Source organism: Mauremys reevesii, linkage group 4, assembly GCF_016161935.1.
Source record: "Mauremys reevesii isolate NIE-2019 linkage group 4, ASM1616193v1, whole genome shotgun sequence".
Lineage (NCBI taxonomy): Eukaryota > Metazoa > Chordata > Testudines > Geoemydidae > Mauremys > Mauremys reevesii.
Window position 1 is genome coordinate 134,533,437 of NC_052626.1, and position 21,538 is coordinate 134,554,974.

At 42.5% G+C, this 21,538-nt stretch overlaps 2 protein-coding genes across 6 annotated transcripts in view; both read right to left on the reverse strand.

The window, feature by feature from the left end:
• The window catches only part of PIGR (polymeric immunoglobulin receptor), a 28,037-nt gene extending 27,737 nt beyond the window's left edge, over positions 1 to 300 (reverse strand). Inside the window, exon 1 of one of the 3 annotated variants that reach the window (XM_039534950.1) lies at positions 133 to 300. The gene's annotated coding sequence lies outside the window, so the exon portion shown is untranslated. Of the gene's footprint in view, positions 1 to 126 lie in introns of all 3 variants that reach the window. The other 2 variants (XM_039534949.1, XM_039534948.1) reach the window with 2 other exon arrangements.
• A 5,070-nt stretch (positions 301 to 5,370) lies between these two features.
• Positions 5,371 to 21,187, reverse strand: LOC120403622 (polymeric immunoglobulin receptor-like). Of its 3 annotated transcripts, none has more exons than XM_039534947.1 (13): positions 20,890 to 21,187; positions 15,502 to 15,655; positions 13,920 to 14,300; positions 13,250 to 13,579; positions 12,757 to 13,086; positions 11,776 to 11,865; positions 11,424 to 11,529; positions 11,178 to 11,300; positions 10,930 to 11,052; positions 8,642 to 8,760; positions 7,807 to 7,941; positions 6,705 to 6,770; positions 5,371 to 5,686 (listed from the first exon to the last, which is right to left on the reverse strand). In XM_039534947.1, exons 2-12 carry the CDS (start codon positions 15,536 to 15,538, stop codon positions 6,709 to 6,711), a joined length of 1,836 nt encoding a protein of 611 aa, XP_039390881.1. In that variant the 5' UTR covers positions 15,539 to 15,655; positions 20,890 to 21,187; the 3' UTR covers positions 5,371 to 5,686; positions 6,705 to 6,708. The 3 variants fall into 3 exon arrangements, with proteins under 3 accessions (XP_039390881.1, XP_039390879.1, XP_039390880.1); XM_039534945.1 differs by having other exon boundaries at positions 11,424 to 11,546; positions 11,670 to 11,865; positions 20,890 to 21,185; XM_039534946.1 differs by lacking the exon at positions 10,930 to 11,052 and having other exon boundaries at positions 11,424 to 11,546; positions 11,670 to 11,865; positions 20,890 to 21,186.
• Positions 21,188 to 21,538: the final 351 nt, after the last annotated feature.

A 21,538-nucleotide genomic window follows, 5' to 3' on the forward strand; every position in this document is an offset into this window, starting at 1 on the left:
GAATAAGGCTCCCTGAATTTATTCACACTGGAAATCATGCTTTAAATTATTCTGCTTCTCTATGCCCCACATGTAGCTTACAAGGGATTTCATATTTTAGGGAGACAAATAATAACCATTACTCACACTCACTGTTGTTCTGCAGACTATTCGGGTGACTTCTTTTCTCTGTTAGTCTGGTCACTTTAACTCTGCTTCCATCTCAGCAACCGGACCTCTGAGGATCCTGTGTGTGTGGGTATGTTCTGCCTCCCTCTGTGCAGGACACTGAATTCTGTAAGAATTGAAAGTGATTTAAATACTCCTCTCAACTCTAGCCCTGAACTTCTACCTGTTGAGCCTTCTTAAAGGAATAGCCTCCAAAAATACAGGTAGGTAGGAATATCCCATGTGACTGTTTGTTCGAGTCTCATTTTAGTTTTGCTGATGTGGTGTTTGTTTATTTACATTGTCGTTTACTTTTTGATTAAATGGTGCAATAGTACTCTGGTGGCAATGCAGTTATTATTGGACTACGTGATTACTCCAGGTGTGGGAGAGTGCATGTTTGTGACCAGCCCTCTCTTGACACCCATGATTAGGGGAAAAAAATCTTGGAACGGTTTTTGAGCCAGACTTAAAGAAATTCCTAGGCCTCTCCTCTTGCTGGCTGCTTGCTGGATAGGCTCCCAAAGTGTGGACTTAACTGGGCCACCCACATAACAATGTCCAGCCATCTTCTTTCCCCCATAGGTTTCCACGGTGCAAGCTTTTCTGGGCCAGCTGCAGGAAAATGGCTTGCCTTCTTTCATCTGCCACTGGAGTTCCCAAATGGGGGCCCATGGAGCACATGCTGGTGGTCTGCAGAGAGCTGACTGATCACATGGTGTGTGTGGTTCCTCTTTCTCATTTCAAGCTGCTAAACTGGATTAAAAGAAGCTTAAAAGTACACTAAGAACATAAGAGCGGCCATAGCAGGTCAGACCAATGGTCCATCTAACCCAGTATCCTGTGTTCCGACAGTGGCCAATGCCTGGAGCTTGAGAGGGACTGAGCAAAACAGGTCATCATCAGATGATCCATCCCCTGTCGCCCATTCCCAGCTTCTGACAATAAGGAGCTAGGGATACTCCAAGCATGGGGTTGCATCCCTGACCATCTTGGCTAATAGCCATTGATGGACCTACCTTTCCATCCCCCTTCCATATTCAAAACCTGAGCATCTGAACTTTCCAAGATCCCTTTCCAAGGCCCTTAAACCCAGAGAGGTCCCTGGGGGATGCTGCTGTTTACATCTCTCCATTTTGAAAACTGGCCATTTATTACTACCCTCTGTTTTCTGTCTTTTAACTCTTTACTGACCCATGAAAGGACCTTCCTTCCCCAAGCACCCCATGAGTGCTTACTTTTCTTAAGAGCCTTTGGTGAGGGACCTTGTCAAAGGCTTTCTGAAAGTCCAAGGACACTATATCAAATGGATCACCCTTGTCCACATATTTATTGTTCCCCTCAGAGAGTTCTAACAGATTGGTGAGACATTTCCCTTTTCAAAAGCCATGTTGACTCTTTCCCAACAAATTATGTTCATCTGTGTCTGAAAATTCTGTTCTTTACTACAGTTTCAACCAATTTGCCTGGTACAGAAATTAGGCTTACCATCCTATAATTGCCAGGATCACCTTTGGAGCCTTTTAAAAAAGTATGTATGTACTTTCCTAACGTTACAGTCACATGTAAGCAACCGCTGAAGTTCCCAGGGGCCTGTTAATTGATTAGCCATGGGAAGGCAAGTGGATTTCTCATCATGAATGGGATAGGATGTGTCCAGGGATCAGTCTCTCCATAGTGGCCCATGCTATGAAAAAAGTTTGAGATTCCCTGATTTTTAGATCAGGTCCTAAAAGGCTCAATTGAAATCCTAGGTACAGAGATTTCCAAAGACTCCTATGGAGCTGGATTAGATCAATGGTACGGTGCTCTTTTATTCCAATTTTGGGAAGCAGACAGTCCCCTCCTCCTGGTGGGCCTTGGTATTTGCAATGTCACACATCTTCACAACACAGGCCCATCTGGAGATGGGGGAGGTGCAGTCCTGAACTGATACGCTGCTAGCTGTTCAATCAAATACATTTCCCGCTCTGCATCTAAATAACTTGCACCCTCATACCTCAGCCCTCGTGTACTATGTGGAAGCTCATAGAGCTGAGATCTTCATGACTCACCTTTGGAGTCATGGTGCTGTCATTCAGCAATGGTGACAGAACAGCCTCAAAGAACAACAAGATGAGATGGAAATAGAGGGGAGAGAGACAGGGAAGAAGAGAAGGGGAGGAATTATCCTGTGCCAGCAGGTTATTTTTTTCATGAAGACAAGTTACTTGCAGTTTGTATGAAGTGCACTTGATGGAGCTCATTCTGCTTAGTCACATTTGGTCATTTCCAGCCTCACTGCTCAGTGCTGAGAAAATTAGGAGATCTAAATTTGCTAGGGATCAAGTTTTTCAGCTCTTCAGAAAACAATGTCTTTCAGTCTTTTCCAAGAAGACCCATGTAGATGGCCCTTCCAAATCAGCAAAGCTCTGCAGGGGTGCAAGGCTACCCACCCACATAGCCCTGGTAGGGCTGTACCGTGTAAGCAGGCAGAGATTGCCCTTACTTGCATCTTATACAGTGCTGAGCAACTTGTGAGCTCTTAACAACTGAAAAGAAATAAACAAAACCTCTGCTGCCATCTTAACTATGGAGTCTTTACTGTTCCTCTATGAGAGGGAGGGATTAGGCAAAGATCTCTGGTTAAGTAAGATGCTATCGGAAACCCAACCACATGGCAAACTAAAATGATAAAGTATCCCTTTATGAGGGATCAATCATTAATTTGCTCTCGGTATGGACTAATTGTTTTTAAACCATGATTTCATTTAAGCTGAAATGCAACCCTAAACTTTCACTATTCCTTTCCAGAGAGCTATGAGCAGAAAGTTGCCCAGATGTAGCAGAGGAATTGTCACCACACAATGGGAGCGCTGTTTAATTTTTAAACAACATCTAGGCCATCTTGTTTGGTTTCAGTCCTACCAAAATCTGGGCTCATTATTTCTCTGTGGCCATGAACTAGACTGCCGGATTTTTACAGGCTGTGGTCTACAGTGGCACTTTAGTTTCAGTTTTGCAGGCCAAGCTTTCCTATGGTGTGAAGGTTAATGTACAAGAGGCATAAACAGCTGGCTTCTTATTTTTATCCATAAAGCATAAGGAAATTTCAGGTTTCCAAAGAGCTATCCACAAGAGGCACAAACTGTGGATAAAACCTCCTGCAAAGTACCAAGCTTAAGAGTATTTGCCCATTCAGGGGACGGGACTAGATGACCTCTCGAGGTCCCTTCCAGTCATACGATTCTATGATTTATAGGTGGCCCAAAACAGACTCACCTTAGTAGTGTAGATTATACCCATGCTGCCCTACCAATGTGTCTCAGCTATGAGCTGGAGGGCACCATGTGTAGGGAAGAATTTCAAAACATCTTATCAAGTATCAGAGGGGTAGCCGTGTTAATCTGGATCTGTAAAAGCAGCGAAGAGTCCTGTGGCACCTTATAGACTAACAGACGTCTTAATCCATTTGTCATGTTCTTTGTGATAGTTAAAGGCCTATCCATATTTCCACTAAAATTCTTGATTTTCAGGTGGTTTTGTCTTTTACATAAGAATTTGCTGGAGTTGCTATTAGAAAATATGAGGCTCTTTAAGATAACAAAATAGCTCAGCCCGACAGTTACAGGCTTGAGCCACGAATCACTGAATGGGGTTCTCTGGCCTTTGTTATGCAGCAGGTCAGACGGGGCAGTCATCATTGTCCTTTCTGGCCCCAAAAAATCAATGAATCTATTAATTCCCTGTGACACTGAAATGATCCAGAGGTATTAATGGAGGGCAAAAGACACATGAAGACTTTGCTCCCTGAGCTCTGATGGAACCCCTAACCACGGCTGGCAGCTGTAAATGCTGCAGACCACTTTGGTGACCGTTGGGGAGCAGATGGATTTTGTTCTCCGCTTATAATTTGTTTTCGTAGTATCTCAACTTCAAGCATGTTTGTCCTGGCAGCAGACATTAGAGTCCCCTGTTGGAGGCAAGAGTTTTGCAGGGGGTGTTAGGTCTCCCAACCCCAAAGAGGTAGGGAAAGGATGAAATTTCTTTTACTGTGGATTGGGTATCAACCCACCTTCCATGCAATAGGGTTGCATTTGCAAGGAACATTCAAGCCCTTGTTAAGTAATTCTATATGGTCTATGCAACAGCTTACACAGGATTAGCAGCTATCCAGACCCAGGGGTGTCTAAATTGGCCAGTTAAGCATAGAAAGGCAAAATGTTCAGGATTTGAGTATCAAAACAGGAACAGATTGGTGACCGTTCACAGCAGCCATCCCGTCCCCATGTCACTGTTGCCAGGACAGAGGTTGCCTTTAGGTTTATTCTGTTCTGTCCTCGGACAAAAATTATTAATAATGTTGCAGCTACTTGGCCACAATTTACTTGTTTACATCTGCCCTCATTAGCACCTTCCATTAGCCATTTCCAATCAATCTCTTTTGTTTTGGATGTCTACATGCTTCTGCCCTATGCTGTCTTTCTTTCTCGTCGTCGTTTGCCCTGAGGAATAGAGTTTTTAAGAGCCTCTGTGACTGAATAGTTTGTAACTGGCACCAGGTTGGCATTTGAAGAGTGTGCAAAATGAATGCAATGCACACAGCGGGGGGTATGAAAGGGTTGTTGCTGGGAAATCAACCCAGAAACTGGCCCGGTGACTCTAAATGAGCTGGAATTACCTGAGCATATTTACATGGCTTTAACTGACAAGGAAGTGTCCTCCTGCCAAGCTACAGGCTCCAATGCATTCTGGTTTCTCAGACAACAAACCTTAGCTGTTACTTCTCAGTCCCAAGTATGGTGTATAACATAGCACCTGGTTCACCCGTTAGAGCCAAGGACATTATTTAGGTCTGAGCTAAAGTTAGGCTAAAATGGTTTGATAATGAGTAGCTCTGAGGAAGAGCTGGATTAAAACCAGGGCCAGTTATCCAGATCCCCTGCACTTGCGTAGCTTAGATATAATGAGTCTCAGATCTTAACTGCCTCTGGTTTTAGTTTTGCAAAACAAAACCTGACAGGTGAGGATTTTCAAAAGCCAAAACCACTCCTCAGTTTTTGCCCATCTCCAAGATAAATAAACAGTGTTTCGGTCTGTCGTTCATTCAGGCTAATGTGTCACATGGATGCTTCTGTGTTCCCCTTGCAGTCCCTACAGCTAGCCTTCAGTCATTAATGTTTTGCCTGTAGTATACATATAAGAGACACGTTGCTCAATAAGAGTTACATAAATATCTTGGCTGTAAAATAGACATTTTATTCTCTGTTTAGCAAAGAGTCCAACTAAATGTGCAGTCTGTAGTTCTTCTGCACTTTATATAACATGCAGTTAAATGAAATGCATCCTGTTGCGGATGGGAATAAGCTAAGAGTTCAGCTGTGCGATCTGCAATTTATAGCGACGTCTATCTTGTAAGTCAGCTACTGAGTTTGTGAACACCATGATTTGGAGATAGGGAATCCTGCCCTATTTCCCTTGAGACTTCAGCAACTGGTACTTCATTGTGTGTAGGTGGCAGATGTAATTGAGAGAGCAACATTTTCCATTGGATGGATCCCTGCAAAAAAGAGAGGAAAAAATATTAGCTGCTATTGTCTCTGGCTAATATTTTCAGAAAAGATTTTGGGTGCTTCTATCTGTGGGTGTCCAACCTGCGATACCTTTTAAAAAGCACTTGTACAAGAGCTGGGTATTATTATTATTATTTTATTTATTATTAATGGGGCCTGATTTTTCAGAAAGAGCTAAGCACCCCCCTCTAAAAATCAGGCCCTTTTAAGTTATTTCAAGATGGGCACCCAAAATCAATGAGAACTTTTGAAATTCTTGGCCTCTGGTCATACTTTTTTTGACTCTCAAACTGTAAAATGTCATCATTGCTTTTGCTACTGATTGCTTCCCCCTCTCCAAAGCCCTAGATTTTAAGCAAATAAATTCTCTGTCTTGGATATTAGAAACCTCAAACATTAGGTTGAATAAAAATCCCTTGTAAAAACTATATCATTCTAAAATAAGGGCCCACAAACTATTGTAATTATGACTGACATTTTCCAAAGCAATTTTCAAAGGATTTGGATGGCTAATTCCCACTGAAAGTAACAGGAATTATGTATCCAGACTCCCTAAACAGCTTTGAAAATCTCAGCATACATCAATACAAGATGTGCTACCTACTTCTATTGAAGTCAGTGGAAGTTTTGCTATTGGCTTCATTAGGAGCACAAACATGAACAGGCCTCTATGGTTTGCCTGAAGTCTATGGTTGGGTCAGTGTAATGAAATTTTGCACTCTCTGGGCCAAATTCTCTGCTTGTATAAATGGTACACCAATTTTGGTGTTTCACCCATTTACACTAGTATGGAATTGGGCCCTATGTATTTTCACAAAATGTCATCAAATCACTATAACTTTCTTCCTGTTTTAACCATTCCCCAATGGAGAAGAGTAAATTTTACTGATATCAAATGCCACAAAATGGGGATCTCTTAAGGTTTTTCAATTATCCCAGCTGCTTCTTACAGGAGTTCCTCACCCAAGACCATTAACTTTCTGAGAGAACACCACTGTTTGTTACCTTGTTAGAAAAACTTAGAGATTTCATCTGGGCCACCCGGATCTTTCGACAGCCGTGAAGAATGTTCTGTGCACACGGAACAGAGGAGTTGAAATGATTGCAACATAATGAACAAAAAGGGTTTCTGTGTAGCCCTGTGATAGGTCACGAGCAATCAAATATTTTTAATTGACTGCAAACAGGAAAAGAGGGCACTCACTGGCTTTGAGTAAGCAATCCAACAATACATTTATAATCTTAACAAGCAGCCTGATCCAAAGCCTGGTAAAGTCAATGGCTTAAAGACATATAATTAGGCAAAGAAATGAGGGAGTTGTTTTTGTTCTATTCAGGATACAAAATTACATTCATTAACCAGCACTCTACCTGCTGTATGAGGACGAATGTAGGATATTCAATTAAGGTCTAATCTGGAAACCCTCAGCATGGAACTCCCATTACTCCTATTCTTCCAGGAGAATTTTAACCTTAGATATATTTCTTGTCTATAAACTGGGCAAAACACTCACAATATAGTATGGGACACCACATACACGGTGTTATAGAAAATCCTAAAATAGCTAGACAGATACTAAGGTCGGGGGAAAGAGTTCAAGTGACTTCATTTAGCTCCCACTGAAATTAATGGGATTTGAGTGCCTGTAGGGTCCTTAAAAAAACCCTCAGCCTAACCGGTAAATGTGGGGATAAATTAAAATATATATCAATAATCAGGAGTGGAATCAGGCAAATATGATCAGGCAAAAAATAGAATAAATTCCAAGATACTCAAGGTGGTAAAAAATGTTAAGCTTTTGATATTTCAATAAAAAATTTTGCAAGAAAAAGTTCATTTTTTTCCCCAACTCACTTAGGGAGTGGTTCACATTTTAAAAAAACCCTGAAATTCAATGAAAAATTTCCTGAAAAGTTTTGTGGGTGGGTTTGTGGTCTTGTGTTTGTGTACATGTAGTGTGTGTATGTAACAATGTTTCTACATTTTTTGACCAGCTCTCCCTGGTTCTCGCTGACCATGACTTTTGCACAGACTTTAGTTTTGTTTTTCACTGTCCTCTAACCAAGGAGATGCTATCTGAGCACAGAATCCAGAATGTGTGTCTACCTTTGTCATGGCCCCTTGCAGGTTCACATTGCTTTGCTGCATCCATGTTTTCCTCCATCATTTGCTCTTTTAAGCACTTTAAATCAGTCAAGGCTACTGTTGCTTCAAGGTTTCTCACAGCACTTCTGTTCATCTCTAAAAAGAGATACAAAGATGCCTGTTGACTTCAGTAGACATATGTTCAGGCCTATAGTTTCTTGTTGTGTTCCTTGGGAGCGAATAAGATATAGCTGCTAGACACTGCAGTAATTAAAGTTCTCTTTCAGTTTCTAAATTTATCTCTTATAAGACAATACATTCTTCAGTGAGATTTAACAGCATTGTCGTGGCCTGGTGAAGGATACCAACACAGAACATCTGCAGGTAATGATTATTCTAGTAAATCTTTGCACCATTTGGAAAGGGGCTGCTGTGCTGTGGGTTTGTATCAAAGAGCAAGCGGTGTGCCTCTTATCCTGCACCATTAAAGACAATAGGAGCTTTTGTCATTGACTCCTATAAGCGAAGGATCGAGCCCTTTATACTCCTAATTTTCCAAATCACAATGGAACGATAAAACTGTGATGCTTGTTCCCTGCATGAAGATCAGGCTTTGCTTCCTGTTTGAATGATCTTTACTTTAGATTAAAAGCAAGAAAGAACAAAAGCGAAGTCTCCTTGGGAGAGTTCACTGTGTATGTGTCTGCTGTGACAGGCTGCATTGAGCTGAATACAAAATGCCTGTTTCTGCAAAGGGCAGTTTTGAGAGATTTAGAGGTGTTGCACACAGAAACCCAAGGCACATGGCTAAACACAACACAAAAACCATCAGCAGAGGGTTGCTGCTCTGACTTACCCTTCTTCTTGTGAAGCTTGACTTTAATAAATATAAGAATAATAATAGCAACAAGCAGCAGCAGCACAATGATGGCTGGTATCACAACTTGAAGCAGTTGCAGTTTACTGGTTGATGAGCTGGAAAGATAAAGCACCAGGATTAAATGTGATTTAGTGACAGGGATTGTGCGCATTAAGGTGCCTTAACATTGGCTGGGTTTGCATGTAGCACAGTTGCTTGCTGCAGGCTGAAACGTGAACCAAAAAAGTGGTAAATGCTCAACCTGAATCAAAGGAGAACAGTTAACAAAGCCAAGTGGCGAATAAGCCATTAGATTTGGAGTTCGATTCTGAGCAAGTCCTGTCTGTAGCTACTCGTGGCTGTGCCCCACTCAGTGGAATTTATAGTGCTGGCTGAATTCCCCCCTGCAGAACGAAATCTCACTGCTCCCATTTTGCAAGTTCCTAGGTTTGATTACGGCTCTCTCTGTATAGGTTCTTACACCGTTCCCATCACCATGGTATCAGAGACCCTCTGACTACTGTCGCTGTGCAGAATCTATACAGGTACAGTCAGACTGGAAATCTCAAGAGTGCCACATGCACAGAGTAAATTATGTTTGCCACTAAATAGAAATCTGGGATTTCAATCCATCAGAATGACATCTTGCCTATAGATTATAATGAACAACCCCCAATCACACAGGGGGTGTGGGAATGGCAAGAGTGTTCTTTTGGAAGATGGTGCAGCTTGTATTCAGCTCTAGGGGAAGCAGGAGCTGTGGTGAGAGGCTCTGTCTGTGTTACATTTTATGGGATTTATTATACAATGTGGTCTTGCCTCAATCCTTTTGGGTACTGCGTACGTAATGCTACCATATATTTTCTCCCTGGCGAATCCCCAAAGCTCCTTACAAACAGGTAAACAAACTACAGAATGGAAATCCGTTCACCCACCACTGAAATGTAACAGTTGCTCACAGCAACATTACATAAACAGTTTGGGACAGGAAGTGAAGAAAAATATTTACACCCAGTTAAAATTATTGGGAGGATATAAGGAAGCAGAAACTTAGCCTGGACACTGGGCTTAGCAACTGCAGAAAGTGACATGGAATCATTGCTGACCACAGTGGCACCTCCTCCAAAACCAGTGCTTGCCAAAGCACAGCCTCCCCCAGCACCCCAGTGGGGAATTGATTGGCTACTGACTCAAAGGGAGGTGTGGCACCTACTGAATCACCCACATCACTTCCTGCAGCACTGAAGTTTCCCTGCAGATTTCCTCTCCCGGTACTAATCATAGGAACATAAGAATGGCCGGACTGGATCTGACCTGTGGTCCATCCAATCCACTCTCCTGTCTATGGTCCTCTGCAGATGTTTCAGAGGAAGATGCAAGAACCTTGCAGTAGGAGGACATGGGATAATCAGCCTCCCATATTATGTCTCCTCTTAATCCATTATAGAGATTGGCTTAGGCCCTCAAGTATGAGGTTTTATATCTCTTTTTAAAATTGGTTTGCATTAATTATATTATATTATCTGTATAAATGTCCAATCCCTTTTTTACATCTTGCTAACTTATTTGGCCTTAACAACATCCTGTGGTGAGATGTGCCACAGTCTAATTACTTTTTCACACAATGTGTTTTTCCTTTTATCAGTTTTGAATTTGCCACCTTTTAGGCCTGGTCTACACTCTGGGGGGGGTCGAACTAAGGTACGCGACTTCAGCTACGTGAATAGCGTAACCGAAGTCGAACTACCTTAGTTCAACTGACTTACCCGTCCTGACGCCGCGGGATCGAAGTCCGCGGCTCCCCCGTCGACTCCGCCACCGCCGTTCGCGGTGGTGGAGTTCCGGAGTCTACAGGAGCGCGTCCGGAGTTCGAACTATCGTGTCTAGATTAGACGCGATAGTTCGAACTCTGAGAAGTCGAACTCTCCGCGTCGACCCGGCGGGTAAGTATGGACCTACCCTTAGTTTCATTGAAGGCCCCCTGGTTCTTGTGTTCTGAGACAAGGAGAATAGAAGCTCCCCATCTCTCTCCTCTGAACATATGTTGTTTTTATAGACTTTTATCATATCCCTTATTAGCCATTTCTTTTCCAGTCCAGCCCGGCTTAGTTTCTTATCCCATCAGATCTCCTAACACAAGGTGGAATTGCTGCAGGATCAAGTATTTTTCTATTTTCTTCATATAAAGTATTTTAAATTAAGTGAATCCAAATAATCTGAATAGACTTGGTGTAAGTTGACATTGTCAATGGTGGTTGGGGTAAGAAACATGTTTGTTAACTTACCTTTCATAGATTGGATTGCTAAAGGTTACAAATCTGTCTTCAGGGGTTGTTTTTTCCAATATTCCCTCCGTGACTCTGCTCATGGGATAGGTCTGATTTATGACATTTACATGAGTGGGGATGCTATGGAGAGCAGATGTTGACAAAAGTATTTTAAATTAAGTGAATCCAAAGAATCTGAATAAGAATCTGGTGTAAGTTGACATTGTCAATGGTGATTGCGATAAGAATCATGTTTGTTAACTTACCTTTCATAAACTGCATTGCTAACGGTTACAAATCTGTCTTCAGGGGTTGTTTTTTCCAATATTCCCTCCGTGACTCTGCTGGTGGGATATGTCTGACTAATGACATTTACATGAGTGGGGATGCTATGGAGAGCAGATGTTGACAAAAGTATTTTAAATTAAGTGAATCCAAATAATCTGAATAGACTTGGTGTAAATTGACATTGTCAATGGTGATTGGGGTAAGAAACATGTTTGTTAACTTACCTTTCATAAACTGCATTGCTAAAAGTTACAAATCTGTCTTCAGGGGTTGTTTTTTCCAATATTCCCTCCGTGACTCTGCTGGTGGGATATGTCTGACTTATGACATTTACATGAGTGGGGATGCTATGGAGAGCAGATGTTGACAAAAGTATTTTAAATTAAGTGAATCCAAATAATCTGAATAGACTTGGTGTAAATTGACATTGTCAATGGTGATTGGGGTAAGAAACATGTTTGTTAACTTACCTTTCATAAACTGCATTGCTAAAAGTTACAAATATGTCTTCAGGGGTTGTTTTTTCCAGTATTCCCTCCATGACTCTGCTGGTGGGATATGTCTGACTTATGACATTTACATGAGTGGGGATGCTGTGGAGAGCAGATGTTGGTGATACTGGGCTCACAGATGCAGATGGTACTGGAGCTAGTGAAGAGAATGATTCTAACAAAGAAAATAAATAATTTCAGGGCTTGAATATTTATCCTTTGCGCGTCTGACATTTTTTACCTGTGAAAGGCACAGTGCATCCTTCCTGGTAACATTTTTCCACCCTTTTCATTTCACCTTGCAATCTGTGTCATGGACAAACATGCAGCACAAAAGGGACCATGTCTTTTTCACTGTGGCCTTTGGCGGTACAGAATATTACGTATAAGTATTAATGAAATCCATGATCACTTTTGGCAAGTCAGACACTTTTGCTAAAGGTCACTATTTCTACCATTTGTTATGTAGAAATGTAAAATGGATACAGCATCCCTATTGCTGAAGTAGTGACCTCAGTTATTGGTTGTTTGAGGGTTTTTTTACTGTAGGGTCCAATATCCAAATGCTGGGAAACGTCTCTATCTTTTTTCTACATTGAGGGTCTAAAGACTGAAAAGTATTTTTCTGACAAAACTTGTGTTATTTGTGCCTTAAACTGGGGGTGTGAAGGTGAAAAAAACTAACTCACTGACCCAATAGGGGGATTATTAAAAATGGAGGTTGAGAAATAAGTTTGTCAGGTGATCTTCAAAGCAAGAGCTCTGTCTATCTCTGTGTTTGTCTGGCACCTACAACAGTGGAACCCTGATCCTGACTGGGTACTACAATAATATAAGAAGTAAATAATAACAATATTTAATATGATTTCTCTTTAGGGAGAGCTTTTCAAAGGCATAAAGTATAGATAAACATCCAACTTCCATTGAAAGCCAGAGGGAATTGGGCACCAAACTTTTCTTATCACCTGTGGCTGGGAGGGACACATGGAGTATGATAGGTGAGAATAAAAGAGAGAGAAAGAAGGAGGTATTAATCCCAATGGGCAAAGCCCCTCAAATCACATACCCTTTTGAACGTGTAACTTCATGGAGGATGTTTGTTCTATGTCTCCATCTTTAGCCCCACACCAGTACCATCCTGCATCCTTTTCTTCCAGATGGCTCATCACTACCGTGAAAGTCCCATTTTCCGGGTCATCACTGATTATCTGAATTCTTCCTTCAAATGCATCCTGTACAAATCCACTCGTATTCGACACAAGGGAGCATCCAGCTTCCTTCCAGCTGCACCAGTATTTCATCTCATAATTCCGTTGTGGATCATAGTGGCACTTGGCAAACACCAAGCCTCCTTCAGATCCATTCAGGAGCCTGGGTTCCCTGGGAAGGGTTGACTCTACAGGTTGAGAATATACTGGGTTAGCCTTACAGACTCTTTAACTGAATTCCCAACAAACACATGTTGGTTTTTGGGACCATGAATGCAAATACAGTGCTGCTAGCAAATCTCTATCTACAGCACCTTCTAAAAATTAATTGATCTTTCTTTCTAGGCTTACCTTCAGTCACTTGTAGAGCTATGGTTCTCGCACTTCCAGAGTCACCAAGCATGGCCATCCCACACTTATACAGTCCAGAGTCCTCTTTTTTTAGTCTGTTTATCAAGATTTTGAAAGTACCAGAGCTTTCTTCAGAGGTAATAGAGATCCTTCCCTCATAATTTGTGGCCACATAACCATCAGAGTCCGCTATGACAGAACAGCCAGTTTTTCCCAGTTTGCACCAGAATTTCTTTCCACCGCCTTTGACATTTTCAGGTTGGCATTGTATTGTTACTGACCCTCTGAGCTTCCCAAGCACAAGCTCTGGTGATTCAGATACATTAGAACCTGTTTGAATAGAACATACCAAAACATCTTAATGCAACTCCTATTTCATGTGGAACAATTTCCCTTTTTCTTCATCTTAAATTTCTTAACAGCTGTTTCAGTAAAATCTGAGTGTTTTGTAGAAAAAAAAGTTCTAATCCTACAGGTAAATAACAAGGTCTTAGCAAGGGGATGGGAAGGTATGAATAAGAAGTCAAAGTTGGTGCAACAACCACTGTCTTAGGTTGAAATACTCATGAGTCAACACTTAGGACAGTGGTTCTAAAGGACTCTGTAAATGTGGCACCAGAATATTTCAAATCTGGTGTTGCAGACTCCGAAGAGAGATTTGGGTCTGTACCTTTTGCAATCAGCCTGTTGTGAAGATCCCCAGTTACTGTACTTTCCAAAACTGTTAGATTCATGCTGAAGAATAAGGCTTTGTTGCTATTGCCGATGCCACATCTGTAAGCCCCAGCGTCATTCTGCTCCAGCTGTGTTATTTGTATTGCAAACGTGCCATTCTTAGGGAAGTCAGTGATGGATGCTCTGTCTCTGTAGTCTTCAGAGATGAAAGGGCTGGTAGAAATGATGGTGTTGCAAACTCTCCTGGCTCTTGATATTTTACACCAATACTTTCTGTCATGTCTGTTGGCTTTAGTCGGTCGATAGAAACATTTGATAGTGACTGATCCTCCAATCTCACCTGTCAAAAGCTTTGGCCCATATAAGGCACTTGAAACTGTTGTAAAAAAATGTAGAACATGCATTAGCCAATTAGAGGGCCAGAGCCTCAGCTGGTGTAAGACAGCACGAAAGTCAGTGGAGTCTTACTGATTTTCACCAGCTGAAGATCTGGCCCAGAAAGTGTCATAGTTATTCTGGATAATGTATGTTACTGCAGATCAGATCCAGGTCTCTCAAATCTCCTGTTTATTAAACTTTGCTTTAGAGGATAAAAGATTGGATAAAACCCCTTGTTGGCATTGTGTATCAGCACATAGCCAAAAACTCTGAGCTCCTACTCAAATATTGCAGTCTTTAGCCAGGTAAAACTATTAATGCCAACAGGAATTTTGCCTGAGTTAAAAGCTGAGTGATGCATGCAGTATTTTGGCCATACAGATTATGGGCTATATTTAGTAATGAGCAAACCCCAAAATAATCATAAATAGTTAGTATTTACAAGGCCTGTTGTGCCCCTGCCTTGTAGCCTGTGTTGTCATTGACATCTGTATAAAATGCTTCCAAATCTGAATTCTCCATTCATGGCAGTAGTAACATCTTACACCTACTTTGCAAATGTATCTTGCCATTGGCTTGTGGGCTTTTGACCAGGCCTCAAATGGAGATACAGGGCTTGCTGCCCGGTTACCCCACATATTGTGTAGTCATTTATACCAGTGTAACATGGGTGGGAAACACTATCCTCATCTGAAATCTTTTCATACCCCTTTGCACTCACTTTGCACTGATATTAATGGCTGCACCAGGTGCAGGGCAGTGGAGAATCAGGCATTTAATCCTGAAAGCACTTTACAATTCACTAATTTTCACAACACCCCTGTTAGAGAGACAAGGTGGGTGAGGTAATATCTTGTATTGGATAACTTCTTCTCCAGAGCTCTGTGTAGCTCAAAAGCTTGTCTCTCTCTCTCACCAACAGCAGTTGGTCCAGGAAAAGATATTACCTCACCCACCTTGTCTCCCTAATATCCTGGGACTGACACAGCTACAACAACACTGCATACAACACCCCTGTTGAACAGGTAGGTGTGTCTTTTATCCATTGTGCAATGGGGACATATGACTCCAGCAGCCCTGCATAAGGCTTAATGTTCCCTCATTTTAAAGCCAGATTTACCTTTGTCCCCTGCAAGTCTGGCATTCGCTCACTTTTATTACGGTGATTTGCATCAGGAATATAGTTCCCAGCTACTCACCTTGTAGCAAAGTTAATAAAACAATGAAGACAGCCATGTTTAATCTCCAAAAAGCGTTCACAAGGCAGACATCTGAATTTGACTCTGGATGTTTAACTCAAGATGCACTTTCAGATTCAGGTGGAAATCTGAAGTCCTGACTTTTTCCTTTTACCTGTCATCAACCGTAAGGAAAAACAAATAAGTGTTACTGGGATTTTCCAGGGACTGTATGGAAGTGAGGCACCCAAACTGCACTGGAATTTCAATGGGAGCCAGACATCTAACTCCCCAACAGGGCTCTGAAAATCTGAGCCAGTGTGAAATGTCACAGACCCAATGGGTGGATGTTTGTTGAGGATAATACTGCTTTTGTGCTTGCATCCAAGGATCTCGGAGCCTTTTTTGCATAGAGAAGCAACTTGCCCAAAGTCACATCGTGAGCCAGTTGCAGAGCTGGGACTAGAACTCAAGTGTCTTGCATGCCAGTCTCTGAGGCTCCATGGGTCTGCTAGCTCCTGGACAGCTGTGTGTCCACACTGCCACCTGCAGTGAAATAGGGAACAGCAGCCTATGAGTCCTACAGTTTCAAGCACCACCAGCTATCCCACCCATGGCAGTCATGACTGGTGGAGCCTACTGTGTTCCCTGATTGGCCCAGACACACTATTTTAGGTTTAGGGAAAACACCTGGAGACTGTCTGTCTGTGCAGCTAGCGGGCTCCCTGGCTTGCAGCTGCAACAGACCTTACTGCATGCTCCTGATCCCTTGCCTTGCTCCTGGCTCCTGATACTTAGCCTCGGTCCCCGGTCCCTGGCTCTGCACCTGACCCCGCACCGTCTCCCTGTTCCACTAACCCAGCTTCGGCAGGCTCACATGGCTCTGACCCAGCTCATCGACCTCAACTCAGACCTGATTTTATGGCATGAAATTGATATGTATTGCTGCGTCTGGGCTTGAACCTCTAGACTGAATTTGGACCCCATTCTCAAGTCCTCTCCAACCCAGGCCCTGGCCTTGACCTGTGCCCTAGTAGAATCTGGTCTAGTGATTACAGCTGTCTTATTGCATGCTCAGTTCAGAAAATAAACAACTTTTATTATTTGTACAGTGATGGATGTGGACAATATGCAAACAACATCAACCAGGAACTAAACCCATGGCGGAGGATTTACAAAGTGAGGGTAAGAGCTGGTACTGCCTTTCACAGTAGCACACATACTGAACAAATGCAGCATAGCGGTATAGAATCAGAGAGCTTTCAGTATTGTTCTGAAGACGAGAGCTGAGGCCTGGTGAATATTGAACAATAATAATACTTAGCTCGTGTACAATGCTTTTCATCCAGAGAGTGACCAAAGTATCATTATCCCCATTTTCCAGATGGGGATACTGAGGCACAAGGGGGCATTATCCAGCAGATCAGTGGTAGAGCCAGGACTAGCCCCCAGATCTCATGAGTCTCAGTCCAGTGGTGTAACCACTTGACCACCTTGGGATGGGAGGCTGTTTTAGGACAGGAAGAGAGAACAGTGAGAGGCAAACAGGTTTAACTTGTATGTTCCTAGCATTGAGTGATGTTCAGTTTCTCAGGGAAGCACAAATCTGCCTAAATAAGGGCTCTAACTGGCCTTTCTGGGTCCGCGACCAGCGAAAGCTGTAGAGAAGAAATGAAAGATTATCAGCTCAGCAAACTCCAGCAGAAACAGCAGGTGGTGCTTTGGGATTCCCCAAAAGTTCCGTACCAAGGGGAGATTGTCTTTTATTTATGATCTGCAAAAAAATAACTCTCTTCCTCCCCTTCACTTCTTGTTGGAATTTTTTGGACAGCTTTGCTGCCACTTTTAGCACTGAATCAAGACACTGTTCATGAATCCAACTCCCCGCTTTGGGGCAGACAGTGTTTGGAGTTACTTCCTCACTTGAGTTAAAAATTCCCTCGCTGATGTTTCGTTCTGAACAGGCTTTGTTACAGTTCTTGGCTCAGGAGTTGCTCAATCAGTGCGGTTAAAAACATCGCTTCCTACAGGCACACAATGAAGGTGAACATTTGTAGTTGTGAGGTTAGTTAGGTCACCTCAAAGCATTTCTGGAGGCAAGAAAAGGGAAATGAAAAGGTTGTTAAATCCATAGTTGAAACCAACCATGGGTTTGGGCTACGGCAAGAGTATTTGGCCACTTCTGTAAAGCAGTTGCCATGAAAAGTTCTAAAGGCTCATGGATCTTCTTATTGTTCGTGGCCGGTATGTGCTTGTGTTCTAGGCATGTCTCTTTGAAACATGAATAGAATATCAGTGCCATAAAGGAACTCCACCACATGTTCCAGTACAGGACTGGAACACAGCAGTGAAGCGGCTAAGTATTATCGTGCCCCTTGACGAAGGGGGAGACTGAGGCACAGAGAAGTAAAGTGACTTGCCTAGAGCCTCTTGCAGAATGGAGAATAGAACCCAGGAATTCTGACTCCCAAGTCTATGCTCTGACCATTAGACTTTGCTGCCTCTTTGCCCATGGAATTTCCTGCAACAACCAATGTTAGGGAGGGTGCAAGTTGTTAGAATGCAGGCAGATTAAAAATATTTATCAGTTAGCGTCACTTAGCTAAAAATACAGGTATAATACAACAGCAAAATTAACCTCTTCCTCTTCTGAGATCCTTAGACAGGTTCAAAAAGAGAGCGGAAGGGGTGGTGGTGGTGATGATGAAGGGGTATTACAGATAAAGATGGGACTCAGCCAAAACTCTGGGTCTGAACACCACTGAACTTGGAAACCCAGATGAGATTTTTGTGTCTTGTTCTCTTCTCTTATGATGGTGTGGACTCAGTCCTGCCCTCTGCTGTGCTCGGGCCCAATCCAACTCCCTCCCTATAATGGCAACAAGACATGGGAAGGGACATACTATAGGGAGTCTGACCCCACACAAAAGCAGCGGCGCAGGGTCCTTAGTCTGTAGGATAATGCAAGGGGCTGAGCCAGTCTGAGGCACCAGTTGCCATATTCTAGGCCACATGGTCTACAGGGTAGGATGCATGTCCCCACCAAACCAAGCAGCTGCTATACTGCCAAAAGCAATAAGTGCTGCTTGCCATGCATGTTGCTCCTGCTCAGTCCTGTGAACTTAGCTCTTGCTACACTGTAATAAGCCAATGAACCATGTGCAATGGGGCTGGGGAAATGTGTTCTTCTCTTTTTTAGGCCACATGCTGAATTGGTTGTGATGAGGCAGCGGGAACAGGGAGTAGGAATCATCCTCACTTAACCCCTTGTTTGCAGTTCATGGGACACCAAATACAGCTCCACTGGCCACCTACTTCTTCATTTCATTTCATCTCATCTCTCTCTGTTTCTCCCCTGGGCCAATGCTGCCTTCAGTACAAAGGTAAATAGCCCCAGGGAGCTTTCAGTACATGAGGCAAAATCAACCTCATTTTCATCCAAACAAAATTGCATGGCTGCCCAAGAGGCTACCTGAGCTGCCGAGTTATTCAACAGCCTCAAGGTCCAAGTTCGTAGTAGCCGGGAGGGAGGGGGAAGGGTGCACCGATTTTAATAGAAATGAATCCAACTGGGTGAGGTTCTTTGGCCTGCGTTAAGCAGGAAGTCAAAGCAGATGATGATAATGGTGCCTTCTGATATTGAAATCTATGATACCAACCAGCATCAAAAGGCTGTTTCGTGAGTAAGCCAGAGCCATGTATAAAACACCATGGGCCAAACTGTGATCCAACGGATGTCAACTCACGTTGATTTCAACAGGACCAGGCATTAGCTCTTGGTCCCTAACAATGGACATTGTAAATCTGGTCTGCCAGCATCGCTGCAGGAGTCACTTGGTAGTTAGCACAAAGTGTATTGCAAATAGAGACCAAGGACACCCAATTCATATCCAGATTTCAAAGGCACCCAAAGTTCAGCAGGTTCAGGTGCAAGGTTCTGGTTTGGACTCAACTGCAAATCTGTTGAGATTTGCTGCAAAATCTCATGAGAGTAGCCACTGGTATTTTGTTCATGTTGATGAAGCTATCACATACTGGCATCGTCTGTTTGTTAAAGTTCAGATATGGTGCCTATTGCCATGGCAGCTGGGCACCTCACAACTGGCTTATAAATAAACAAGTTTACATAAGAACATAAGAAAGGCCGTACCGGGTCAGACCAAAGGTCCATCTAGCCCAGTATCTGTCTACCGACAGTGGCCAATGCCAGGTGCCCCTGAGGGAGTGAACCTAACAGGCAATGATCAAGTGATCTCTCTCCTGCCATCCATCTCCATCCTCTGACGAACAGAGGCTAGAGACACCATTCTTACCCATCCTGGCTAATAGCCATTTATGGACTTAGCCACCATGAATTTATCCAGTCCCCTTTTAAACATTGTTATAGTCCCAGCCTTCACAACCTCCTCAGGTAAGGAGTTCCACAAGTAGACTGTGCGCTGCGTGAAGAAGAACTTCCTTTTATTTGTTTTAAACCTGCTGCCTATTAATTTCATTTGGTGACCCCTAGTTCTTGTATTATGGGAATAAGTAAATAACTTTTCCTTATCCACTTTCTCAACAACACTCATGATTTTATATACCTCTATCATGTCCCCCCTTAGTCTTCTCTTTTCCAAACTGAAGAGTCCTAGCCTCTTTAATCTTTCCTCATATGGGACCCTCTCTAAACCCCTAATCATTTTAGTTGCTCTTTTCTGAACTGGCTCTGCGAAGTTTAAACTAGTATAGCTCAGCAAAATGGGTGACTAAGAAAAAATCATCATCGTCAGAAACCCCTTGCTACAGGAGTAGCCGGCTAATTAATTAAAAGTATTAATTTTATCCCATGCCATGATGATCACCAGTCTTGGGGTCCAGAAAGGGTAAGGGTCCTTTACCAAGAGAGGAAGAAAAGGGATGAGTTTACAGGTAGAGAGACACACCCCACTTAGTCTTCCTGAAAAAATGTGTATCACATTACCATCCAAAATAAGCCATTTCTTCTTTTTATTGCACAGCACCAGTGACAGTTAGTAATTCTGAATGATGCTTTGCACAAGAACTTCCAGTATCAGGGTAATTTTTAGCAAAATGGAGCAAACTGCATTAAAAATCACGACAGTGCCATTACTAGAGTTTACAATGATCTGTCTATATCTGTCTATATATTATACACATCACTGCAGTATCATCGTTAGTTTCATATCCATTTCATATTGTATAACTACAATTAGTTAGTGATGGCTGGTCAGACCCAAAGGTGTGTAGGTGAAAGTGACATGTGGAGTGCCAATTTATAGTGGTAGCCAGAAATAGTGCATTGAATACAATAGACCGCACCTACCATTCTACCCTAAGGAAACGCTCTTCTGCACAGATTGGCAGTAGATTAACACTTTTCTCCAAGAACAAAATGATTTTACCTACCTTAAGTTACCGTGAATCTTTACTGTAGACTTTCTCCTATGCCACATCCCAAGATGGATTTAGACACCTGAGGGCTCTCCCACCTGGCAGCTTGGTTAGTATGTGTTCAGATCTTGATGTTTATTCCAATTTTTTATAAATGTCCAAAACTTACATATGGACCTATTAAACTTTTCTTCTTCTCACATCCAGGCCCCTGGAATAGTTTCCCTTCCAGGCTGCTATCACAGATTTGCCACCAAGAAGGTATCAGAAGTGATTGAAGAACTTGACAGGAATGCGAGAAGTGCCATCAGCGCATGGGATATGGAACCCCAAACTTCTTCTTATGTATTTGGATCCTTTGTTCACAAATGTTAATGAGGTAATAATTTTTTTTTAAAAAAAAGAGAAGTTATGATAAGAAACAGCTAGGATGAAGGAGAGGAATTCCCCTGCTGTCTGGGTGACTGACAGATGTTTTAACACGAAGCAGCCTGTTCTTCTCCATAGCACAGAGTCTAATATCCTTTTAGATCTGATCATATGTTACCAACCCAAGATTCTAATGTGAATTCATTCATTAACTTCTTTTAATGGAACCTTTCAGCATCTTTTCTCTGCCCCCACCCCCAAATCTGCAGTTCAAATGAAAGAGAACATATTAACT